The sequence below is a fragment of the Malurus melanocephalus genome, unplaced genomic scaffold (genome assembly GCF_030028575.1).
Source record: "Malurus melanocephalus ecotype Western Australia unplaced genomic scaffold, MMel_1.1 scaffold_199, whole genome shotgun sequence".
Classification (NCBI taxonomy): Eukaryota; Metazoa; Chordata; class Aves; order Passeriformes; family Maluridae; genus Malurus; species Malurus melanocephalus.
This window is the reverse complement of record NW_026623431.1, coordinates 341,710-353,908: the sequence shown is the minus strand read 5'-3', so window position 1 is coordinate 353,908 and position 12,199 is coordinate 341,710. Positions and strand designations below refer to the sequence as shown.

General features: G+C 37.9%; 1 protein-coding gene across 1 annotated transcript in view; it reads right to left on the bottom strand.

Moving 5' to 3' along the window:
- Positions 1-9,429: 9,429 nt before the first annotated feature.
- Positions 9,430-12,199, bottom strand: part of EVC2 (EvC ciliary complex subunit 2) — a 60,441-nt gene continuing 57,671 nt past the window's right edge. Inside the window, exons 21-22 of the mRNA XM_057373480.1 lie at positions 11,841-11,942; positions 9,430-11,361 (exon numbers count right to left, since the gene is read on the bottom strand). Coding sequence (XP_057229463.1) covers positions 11,088-11,361; positions 11,841-11,942 — 376 coding nt within the window. The 3' untranslated portion in view covers positions 9,430-11,087. The remainder of the gene's footprint in view (positions 11,362-11,840; positions 11,943-12,199) is intronic.

Here is a 12,199-nt window from a genome sequence, read left to right as displayed (position 1 = left end):
TTTCTTGTGTTCTTTATTTCTCTTTCCTTCTCTTCCTCCTTGTATTCCCACTCTCTTTCCTAAAAGAAATCAAAAGGAGATGGATGCCACACACCAGGAAGGGACAGGACATGATGAAAGAGGCATGATCCAGGTAAGCAGAGTCCTGGGACTGGGCCCAGAGTGCAGATCATCTCACACAGCCTCAGATACACCCTGCCTGTTTCAGTCATCACTGAAGAGCAAAATGATGGTGTGGAGATGTAGCTCAGCAGGGATCACCCATCCCAGAGCTGGGCTTGCTCTTGGCAGTCCACCTGTCTTCTTCATACCACCTGAAAGATTATGGACCAAGGAAAGGAACCGAGACAGGGAACAATATCTTTTCTCAGTTTTTCTCTCAGTTAAGCCTGAATCAAAGCATGATTTTTATTTTTTTCCATGTTGTCTTCCAGGTAACTTTTGATCTCGATTGCAGCAGCAGCCTTCTGGTTTTTTTCCTGACAAGTTCAGAAGTTTATGCTGCTTGCAGAAGCATTTATAAAACAAGGACTATAGAACTAGGCCATCTTGGGTTTTAAGCCTCTCTAACCAGTCTCTCTTCCCAGTAACCCCTTTGTTCTCCCTCTGGTGATGTGCACAGCCCAGCAGTCAGGGGCTGAAATGCAATGCAAAGGTTAAAGGATGTGCTTTCCCCTGCACAGAGCACAGAACAATGAATACAGCCCTGGGCAACAGCCCCAGGGTTGCAAGCAGACCTATTTTTAATAAAAACACTTGAAGTTTGAGCAAAAGATRCTTTTGTGATCTTTCTCAAAACTAAAAAAAATTTTACTCAGGAAAAGGCAACCAGAATAGCTATTTTCCTGCTATCAACTACAATCAACAATTATGTTCAGACAAAACATGAAGTGACTAATCCAAGCCAATGTGAGCAGTAACTCTGAATCAAACCCCTACTCGTGCCTCAGTGATTACTTCTGATGGACCAGGATATTCATTGGTATTCAGGAGCTGCCATATGAAACAGAGCTTCAGAAGGGCTGTATCCACATAGTTTTCAATCTCTTATAATCTCTGTATGCTGATTGAAACCCTTCCTGATGAGGCTATCCAAGCTCCTGWATTTTAGATCTGACATTATATTCATTTAACCTCATGGCAATGTGAACAGGTTTCTATTCTCTGAGAAGAAACTGGCATCTCATCCCTATCTCCTTCTCCACRCACTTTTAACTGAAATAGTGGTGGTAGAATTGGCTGGATAGCCCTTAATTCCATACGAACTACTTTCCAATCATATTATTTTTTCAAGTGATTACTGTCACAATAGAATTGAAAATAAAGCACTTTTAAAAAGAAAAGTAGTCTCAAGAAATAACTGGAAGTCTCAGTAATAAAGACATTCTTTTTAATGACAACTGCATTACCTGAAGTGAAAGACTTTCAGKCCCTCATTCAAATCATTACAAGCTCTAGAAATATGTACTGCTGTTTTTTTCCCTCAATTGTTCTCACAGTCCTTTCATGTTTAGGGTGCCTGTGAAATAGCATCAGCTGCTCTTCACCCCTCACTGGGAAGGGATGGTGTCATCTGCTCCTAACCAATGTTCATGGGATAAATGCAATGTGGTAGCATCTGTTGCAAAGAACACTTCCTCTTTCCTTAAATCTAGCTATTCTGTGCTTCATTTCCCCCTCTGTGAAATGATTGTATTGATGTTTTTAAAACCATGTTTATTCAGAACAAATGTTGGAGGAATGGAAGTCCATATTGAGAAGTCTGCATTGCTAAACCACAAAGCATTATTTTATAAAAGAATCACTGAAAGTGAGTAAAAGGAAGAGCTGTAAATTATGCTTTGATGCACATGCCCACAGTGTGCAGCACTGGACTGAGTTGTCATTCCACCTGCAATTTTTTGTGCCCTGCAAGGCTGCTCGGTGTTACCAGACAGGCTGAACACAAAGCAGTGAGAATTATACATTTCAGCTGTGGTGGGAATCAAACAGAATGAAAATTCTCTAGTCACTGGAAGGTGACACAAMGATGAATAGAGCAGACATGGATTTCAGGGCTAAGGATTTGTTTCTAGTTAAAATTCATAAAGTATGCACAGATGTATTTATTTCTTGTGTTTATATGTTTATGCCAAAGCAGAAAGAGAAATTTTTAAAAAAACCAACAACATAGCAGAAACATATGAACCAACAAAAGAGCTTCAAGGGGTACCAATTAGGAGACATCTATTAACATCAATGGATCTGTGCTCAAGATCTGGCTCCAAGTGAAATTTTCACAGACGCCTAATATAACACCAGAGTTTCACAGAGCAYATCCACATTCTTAGCTTGCCAGGTTTTTAATTCAAGTATCAGGAAGAACTAAGAAAAAAAAACCACCAAACCATAAAATTTCGTATTGAGACTTGATCGAAAGATATGGTCAACACTTAATTTCTGTAATGCAGTTTCATGGCACATGAGTAACTATTAGCTTTTCATTCCACTGCAGCAGCAGCTCCTGCACACAATGGCATCATCCTCAACCAGAAGCATCATTCTCAACCAGAAGGAGCAGATTTCTTGTGTCAGCTCTGGAGCCAAGCACTCAGTCCCAGGCAGATCTATCTCCAAGATAGCCTTGTAGGCTCTGTAGATATTAACTGTCATGACTCTAAAGATTTGTTGGTSCTCATTTTGATTAACACAATCTCTAAGCAATAAAACCAAGACGCTCTCCCAGCACAGTGATTTACAGCTGAGAATGGCAACATCCTGAGCATATTGGCCTCATAATATCCTTCAGTCTCCTGTAAAATGGCTGTACCTGACTTCCCCCAGGCTCAGCCCCAAGTCCTCACTCACAGAAACTGGAGGAGGAGCAAGAGCTGTTGGGCAGGAAAACTAGCAGCAATAAGTTAAAWGCTTTCATTAAAGACATTTCTCACTGTGACAGTGCCAAAATTCAACTGTTTGCCAGAAATCTTTCAGTTATTCCAAAATCTCGTTATGATGGTTATAAAGTGATAGTCTGAAGTGTTGCTTAATTCCAGCAGGTGAAGAGCACAGTCCCTTCAGACTGACTCCTCCAAGGTCCAGAACCAGTTCAATATCGAGCCCAGATGACTGTGCTGCCTCAGTTTCTCCACCCACTGAAATTAAGACATTTGAATKATTGGATTWTCAAACTTCAKACAACTTAAGGATTTTGGAGAATTTAGACATTGTAAAGGCTACCTCTCTGGCAGTATCACAACTGGGCCTGGTGTGGGGGGGAATTTCTCTGCTCTCAAGCTCACAGCACCTCCATTCATASAGGCAGGAAGGGCTATCAATTTGCATCTTCACATGATTTCTTGGACTGTTTTACATACATTTGACAGTTTCTTGAGGATGAAGAATTTAATTTTTTTTTTAATTGTGCATCTTGTAAAGCCCTAATGACTCATTAGGAAGGCATTAGAAAGAAAAAAAAAACCTTTTAAATAAGAAAGTCCATGTACACCCATGATTCCYCCAGCAAGTGTGATCTGTGTCAGCCACCCCTCTGCCAGCCCAGCCCCGCAAGAGATCACACAGGATATGCTGGTCTGGCAGCAGCACACAGCTGGRRAGCCTCCACTGAGCCACCWCACCTAATTTCCAGAGGATAAACAWKKKTCAGGATCAATGAAACATCAAGCTATGTAGTCCCACTGAGACTACACTACTTTGGAACCACTGCCACATAATTGCTAAATATGGAAAGTGAACGTTCAAGGCTTCTGAAAGGTGTTTTCAGAGAAGAACTCATTGAAGATCATATTTTGGATGTTAAATGCTAAATACATATCTTATTATTAGCACTAATACAATACATAATAGCAAAATACACTAATCCACATGATTGTGGATTTAGGCACGAATAACTGGTTTAAAATGAACTTTTCTATCCAATCATTTTGTAATATGTTTTGCCCTTAATAAAAAAATAAAACAAAAAAAAACCAAACAAAACACCAAATCCATTAAAATAAATTCAAGGGAAAAGGAAAAATATTTTCAGTTATTTAAAAGAATTGAGCAAAAGAAGAAAAAGGAGAGTGGAAACAAACCAGCCTAAATGTTTTTATTTTGTTTTGTTTAATATGTTCTTAACAAGCTTTGTTTTTAAATGAAAGACATTCCTTCATTATAAACACTGACCAGCACTAATAACATATTTGTTTGAAATTGTTCCCACAGCAACTGCAGCCAAGAGCTGAAAAGTTCTGGTTTTATTTGAAAAATTACTTAATAGCAGTAAAGCTCCTCTGCTTTGGCCAAATATATTTGTTAGAGTAATAACACATAGTTCTCCCTTCTAACCATGATGTCTGGAACTGGGTACCTTTTCTGCAAAGAGGTTCTGAGATCCCAATGAACATGCACCTCTGCCTTGCAGCAGCCATACACAGCAAAAACTCCAAGAGAGGAGAAACCATCCTAGGGTAGTGCCTGTACCTATCTCTCAGTTATGAGGAAAGCCATGACATTTAGCTTCGATTAGACACCATGGTATTTAGATGGCCAAAATAAAGCAAAACAAATTGCAGCATGTACCCTGTGCCCAAGTGTGCTTTGACAGCCAGAACATGCTAGCAGGATTTTGTGCCACACTGAATTACTCTCTAGAGTGATGCGACACTGAATCACTGTGTACAGAGTTACAATAACCAAATCTTGACATCTTTATTCATGTAAATAATATCACATTTAAGGAACTATTCATATGCATAAAAATTGGAGGAGACAGGAAGGTGCCCAGTAATTTCTGCAGCATTTTTTTCTCCCCAAAATTTATATAGCTTTTCATATAATAATTTTCTTATCACATGTCCTTGGCAAATATTATTTCCAAATGAAGCACTCTCTTCATACACCTCAATTAGGAAGAAAACCCCTCACAGACACAAAGATAGCAATAAAGTTATTCTCAGAATAAAGTAATTCCATAATCTCATTGTATTCCTTCCACAATTTGGACTTGGTATAAGAAATTAGCTTTACTCTTAACAGCAACATACAAGATGCATTTCAAGCTCTTTGTCAGCATGTGCACCATTAGTGTTACAGTTTCCCACTTTGCATCAAAAACCCACAGGAAATCTGCTGAACCCATGGCTTTTCTGTACATGCTTTGGAGGAGAAAGCTCACAAATCCCCTTTCCACTGCTGAACTGCTATTTGGGAGTGAATTTGCATGAAGGGCCATTTGCATATGCAACAGCTGGCTGCAAACTGCCTGATTCCACTGCTGGTAGGATTTTTCACTTGTTGTTCTATGCACAAGTGAAATGAAGTGCATCAGGGTCTCGGTTCCCAGATCTTTATTCATCCACCACCGGGATTCTCACAGGCTTCTTCTTTAACTGCCTCATGACAGAACACTAAATTGGATGAGAGGAGTTGACAAAAAAGCCCAGAGCTCTTCTTAAGTTTTGGGATCCCTGTACATGTGACAAATTGTCACATCTCCATTCAAAAAGACAGAGACACTGGAGGGTAAGGTAGGAGCTCATCTGTAGGAAATCAATTAATCCCAGGGTGTTGAGCAGAGATGACACAAAATGACTGTTAGGGCTTGCAGACACTGAAGACAAAGWCTCAATGTTATAAACAGCTTCTCAGCACTGATCCAACTGAGACTATGTTCAGAAGTTAGAATGAGATTTATATATTTGTATAGTAGACCTAATTAAAAAAACCCAAAACCAAACCAAACATCACCCCAAGGATTATCTTCCTCAGCTGGGAACACAGAGAGTTTCTAGAACACCACAAACTTCACCAGCTACTGCACAGAGACATTCTCCTCACACAAGGAAAAACACACAGTTCCAGCTCTCTCTGAAACACACACAYGGGTCTGAAACCAGTTCATGGAACCCAGCACTGCATTTGTTTAACCATCTATGCAACCAAAAAGTACTACATACCTTCAAAGACAATCATGTTAAGAGCATGCTGGTTTSTTACATAAATAAGGTGAAAAGTAAGTAAACAGAATTGTGAATCTAACAATCATGTCAGTTGCATTGGTTAGATGTGGAAAGTGTTGTGTTATTCTAGAACTTGTTTGAAGGCTTACATCTCTCATAAGTTACACTGATAGAGTCTACAGTAATCCTGGTTTGTTTGGGTTTAATTTTTTCTTTTTAAATATAGCATACTACTTTTTTTTTTTTTTTTTTTTTTTTTTTTTTTTTTTTTTTTTTTTTTTGGAAGTTGAGTGCAGAAAAGCAATATGCTGTACCCCACCAAGACAGATTTGGCCACCAACATTTCAGTGGCCAAACTGACAAGCAACACAGTGCTCCATCTAACCTTACAACTAAAGAGCAAATAAATTAAAAAACAATCAAAACAAAACACAACAACAAAACAAAACAAAACAAAAACAAACAAAACAAAAAAAAACCCAAAAAAATCCCCCAAAAAACCAGGATTCACGTCGGTTTGAACCATCAGGGAACATTACAATCTCTAATGTATCCATTCCCCTGGAAAAAAGGGAGGTTTATGAAGGGATAAAAGAAGGACCAAGATGGTTATTTTAGAGTGATGAATTACCAGCAACAGCAAATGAATAAAAATCTGTTGCCAAACATGACAAGATTCAATTATTAATGATCACCAAGCCATAAGCAGAACAATATATTGGAAAATTATGACAAACAATTACACACTTATCCCAATTAGTACAGACACGGTGTATCTATCCACTCGAAGTATTTTAAAATGGCTTTTCATTTCACACCCCTGAAAGAAATACTTTACCTCTTCTGAAACACTGCATAGGGATGTTTTTGTTGAGTAACTATAAAACCATTCACATATTGTAACCAGCTGTTATTCTCAAATACACAATATCAGGGACTAAATTCTAACAGCCATGCTCAAATTTACCAAGTGGTGCCCTCAGATTCTGAGTGTYATTTCGGATTGGAATGATACCTCCCACTTCCAGATTGTAATTTATTTTCTTATTCTGTATCTTTTTTTTTCAAACAAAAATGGTTGAAAATACACAGCCTCTTTTCTGAGGTTGCTTCTCTGGCATAATTGAAGAAGATGCTCCAAAGAAGCTGACCTTCCCAAAATATAATTCATTTCCCTGCATATATAACCAAATGTCTGTCTCTGAACCTTGGAGAAAACAAATTGCTTTCGGTCAGTGTGACTCTCAGGCTTCTAGATACAGCTGAAAGGAGAAAATAGCTAGTGGTTTTATACACCAGCAAGCACAAACTGCTCAAATACAGAGGTGGGCATTACCAGTTCTCATTAAATATGAGATTAAAATTGAATGTATGTCACAGCTTGTCTGCAACACAAATGGTGAGCACACCGTACATTCTTTCACAAGTGTGGAGTCTGACTGACTTTCCCTGCCTTGCTYCCTGTGAGTAACAAGAAAACAAGTGGAAAGACAGCACTAAAGACCTGAGCTGTGGCATTTRCCAGGCATTTTCAGAAGAGATCTTGAGTGGAGAAACGGAAGGTGTGAAAGGCTGGGTCCTATCTTATCCCAGCTAGAAGGATAATGTTCATCTCTTGCACAATATTGCTATTCATATGAACTCTCAGCTCTGAACAGCCTGTGACAATACAGCTTTTATAACTTAGCAAGGAAAATAAGCTTTATGCTGTTACAACTATGGCTGCACCAGCTACATCAGCACAGCATGGGGCAACAGATGAGTGGACTTGGCATCTGATGCTTTGAAAATCCCACTGTCAGTCTCTCAGGAGGCTGGAGCTGTTGACGAAAGGCCATGTAATTATCAGCACCGGCTTGTACAAAGGTAAGAGCATAAAAACTTAACATTCCCCARAAGAAATGAGGGTGTTAAAATAACAGCTGGGTAAATACCAGATAATGAAAGAAAGCAGCATGAGTTCACCAGGTTCAAATAAGGCAGACAAGTATTTTGCAGAACTGACCTTATTAAAGAGACAATATCACTTTAAAAATTCATCTAAACCCAAAACAGTCACAGCAATCATAACAATTATTTCCACAGAAGTGTCAAYCCTTTTACTTCCATTTCTACATTTTTCTGTAGTGAAGTACCAAGTCCATACAGATATTCTCACTTTTGTTTACAATAGATTGACTTTGACACAGACTCCCAGAACATCCAATTATTCACTCTTGGTATGAATTATTCTTCATTAGGCTTCGCACATGTACTCTACTTCATAATAAATGAATACATAATACCAAGGTTAGAGAAATTAAATATAAATTTATTACAGGAAATCTCAACCCACTTGTTTCATAGAAGCATTTTCCCCTCAATCACTGCAGAACATTTTTTGTACATCTTCCCTAGAATACTTTTCACCAYGTGGGATCCTTATTTAAAAAARCCAACCTTTAAAATGCAATCTTTWAAATAAAAGTTTGACAGAGTGAGGTGTATGTATTACATGCTAATCCARTATCCAGTTATCCCAAGCCAGAAATAGAGCAAGGTGAGCAGAAASGGGGCTTGTTGACAATGCTGAGGAGCCTATGCCTAACTAAGCCTCCTGAAAATCCTGAACCCTGGGCACAAGGGCTGTTAGCTGCAAGCTAACATTACTGAAGTGCATGTTGAAAAAAATCACAACAAGGCTACAGTTTATTAGTCTTACAAGGAGAGTAATTTCTTCAATAAAACTGACCATTGCCAGTAAGTTGTTGTTTTTTACTGTGTGGATTGAAGCATTGCTGCCCAAGGACAGTTACTTTTGCTTGTTCTTTGTATKTTTTGGTTCCTTATCCAATGGCTCAGGTTGAGGGAAGACAACAGTGATGGAGATGGGAGTCCACCAGGAATCATCAGGGATAACAGGAGAAGCAACGAACTTCCAGGGGAAACACAGTTGTTTTGGACAATGTTTCAAATACTGAAGAATTTGGCCTTAAATTACTTAYTTTATTGATGACTGTGAAGCTAAATGGGAAGAATCTGAATGGCTTKTCCAGCACACACATTCTTTGGGAGACTTCAGCTGTGAAATAAGAATGGTAATACTTATGGCGCACGCACAAAATTGCCCAATGAACAGATGGCCCTCCTCTGTCCTCTGAAAGACTCAAAGCTGCATCTAAGTCAACCCTTTTCTGAAGTGAGTTATTTCCTAGTTAGTACTTYTTTCATAAGGCACAAGAGATTTTARGATCTGGATGTTTCTTTGAAAATGTATTGCATGATAAGAGAGTGACTCATAGCAGGGAGTCACTGCTAGAACAGTGCCAATCACTGAACTGCTTCAAATTTGTGATGAGGTGTGAGAGAGTTACAAATCAGCTTTCTCTTGTTAGACACACAGATTATCTATTAGAGATAATAAATTGATACTGCAATCTATATTCAGATGTTGCACTTTATTATTATAATCTATTAGAGCTATTGGCCTCCACGTCTGAGTTACTGTCATTTCTTTATTATATTGTAACAGTGAAGAGTCTGGGCTTGCAAAGGAATCTTGGAAGAGACTGACATTTGACAAGGTACTTCAGATTTCAGCCATTAACTGTCCAGGTTTTCATACTGCCTTCTTGCCWAGGGCCAAACCTCTTTCTGAAACACCTGAAGCTCCTCCTATAGAGCTCTGATTCACCTCCAGGGCAGAACAGACCCTACTCTTACCCACCAGTCCTTGAGGATGAAATTCCAGACACATTAAAACACAGTGACTCTGAACTCCCACAACCCTGACAGACTCCTCTTTTAGTGACAGCAAATACTTCCATGAAAAGATTGAAGAATGCAATCAAATAATAATTAAGACTGTCAGTCTAATTGCTGCATACATTTTCTAATGCTAATAAGTGATAGGAAACAGTAATTGTTGCTTACTGTGGGATGAATATTTAAACTTGTCAGAGAAGTGGGGAAAAAAATCACTACTGCAGACACATGTATATTGTATCATTTTAATTTTTAAAATAATATGGCATCCTATTAGTAAAAAGACACAGAAGATCTGTACATGAAAAAAATACAAAATATATGATCACAGTAGCCTCAAAGCATAGCATTCAAATACAGTTAAAACCCATGAAAACAGGCTTGAATAATATAAAATATTACCAAATATAAGTGGCTATTTTCATTAGCTTTTTCCTGTTCCTCTTTTTAGGGTTCATATTTATAGGATTCTTTGAGTCAACTAGAAAGGTTTAAAAATTAACTCTTCTTGAAATGTTAAATGATATTCTCATCAATTTAGAGAAATTCAGGATTAAGGACTTCAAAAATACCTAAAATTATGAAAAYTGGCAGCACTGCAATCAAAAGAGCTTCTGAAGGCATTACATGCCCATTTACRTTTTTCCCTTTGCTACTGAGCAAATGTGATGGCACTGCTCAACCAAGAAAAAGACTGCAAGAGAATGTAAATATTTAACAGTTTCAAACTGTAGTCAAACTCAGAGTCCAACTGAAGTAAGTTTAGAAACAGCAAAAAGCTGAAGTTACCCAAGGATGTAAGGTTAATTACGTGTATGCTGAAGATCTGTTTTACAGCTGTCACTATAGAACACAGACTGCAGCAGTAACATGCAAAGCCTATAAAGAACACAATGTTAAACAGYAAATTAACTAGAATAACAAAAATTCAGAGAACAGAGGATTTGTGGTTCATCCACTTCACCTCTTCATGTCACCTGCTATACTGCAGTTTACCACAAAAATATAAATACAAGAATAGTAAATCAATACCTACTACATATAATAAATAACTTTTCTAAATAAATTATGAAAATACAGCTACAGGGAAATCAGTGCAAAAATGACCAAAATGTACTGAAAAAAAAAATAATCTTGCCTGACAGAATGTGCATCATAGAACACCCATATTTCACCAGTCAACAAACTGGTGACAATTCTTGTCAACAAACATTGACAAGAATTAAAAACCACAAGATGCACATCACTGTGCCATTCTAAAGTTACAMCTATTTCCAATATCGGACAAATGAGAGTAAAACAACATACATGTTATTTGAACCGTATACTCTACTCTTTCTCATCATTTTAGTGAATTTTAAATAACTTCCTCTTCCCTGATACTTTAGATGGAAGCTGCTCTTATGAGTCTATGTTTGCACGAGCAGCCTTTTTAGAATTAAGAAAGTTCTTTTTCTTTTTCCTTGGAAAATTATGTGAAGCAAGTATTGGATCACYTGGCTCACGGAACAAAAATATCTTCTCCCCTGTGTCTAACAGCTCTATGGCTTCAGCAGTTGTAGAGTTTGGAGAAACAGGTGGATCAGGCTGTTCTATATGAGGATGTGCAGGTGAACGTGTAAGATGAATAAAATCTGCTTTTTCCAAGAGAGCAAGTTGCTTCTTCTTTATCAAGCTGCATTAATGAAAACAAAATGAGTTGAAAAATTAAAACTGAGGCAAAAAGTGCGTAACTTCCTCTATCATATCTTGTCACAGAAGTGGTGGCTTTGGAAGCCAAAGAAAATTGTATTTAAACAGAGAGAATTGTAACTTTCATTCTAATACCTAATAATTCATGCATCATTTTATGAGATAGGAAATTGCAAAAGAGAAAGTAACCCTAAAAAAAATAAACAAGGAAAATGAGCAATGTATGTGAAAAATGTGAAAATTTTGTGGATATGTGACAGAAAATTTTTTTAGGTATTTACTACACTGCTTATTATGTGTAAATGTCTTATAGGAAATGTAAGCACCAAATGGAATAATGTTAGAAAATACATATTAGGAACTAATTTTCTGATTTCTAACAGTTGTTAGAAGAATCTTTAGACATTAAATAAACTCTAAAAAAAACAAACCCAGATATGTTTGTTCTGGATTTCTCCTTACCTGTCTTTTTGCTTGTTTACAGAAGGGAATTTTTCTAAACTTCTGTTTACCAGATCTTGCCTCACTTTGTTCTCCAGTGCTTGCCACAACTCTTGCTTCTTCCTGAAGGAACAGGAAAGAAAAAAATTCCCAGCAGCAAATCCCCAAATACACATTTTTCTCCCCTTTCTGACTTTAGTTACCAAACCCATGACACCAACGCCATAAATACAGTCAGAAAGAGTGTTCAAGTGCTTTTGCTGCCCTGCCGCAAACCATTTAAATCAGCTGAGGTCACTCCTCAGGGCATGGTCCCAAGGACCTTACAGGTTCCTTGACAACCCACATCTGCCAACTAGAGGGCTCAGTGCCACAACATC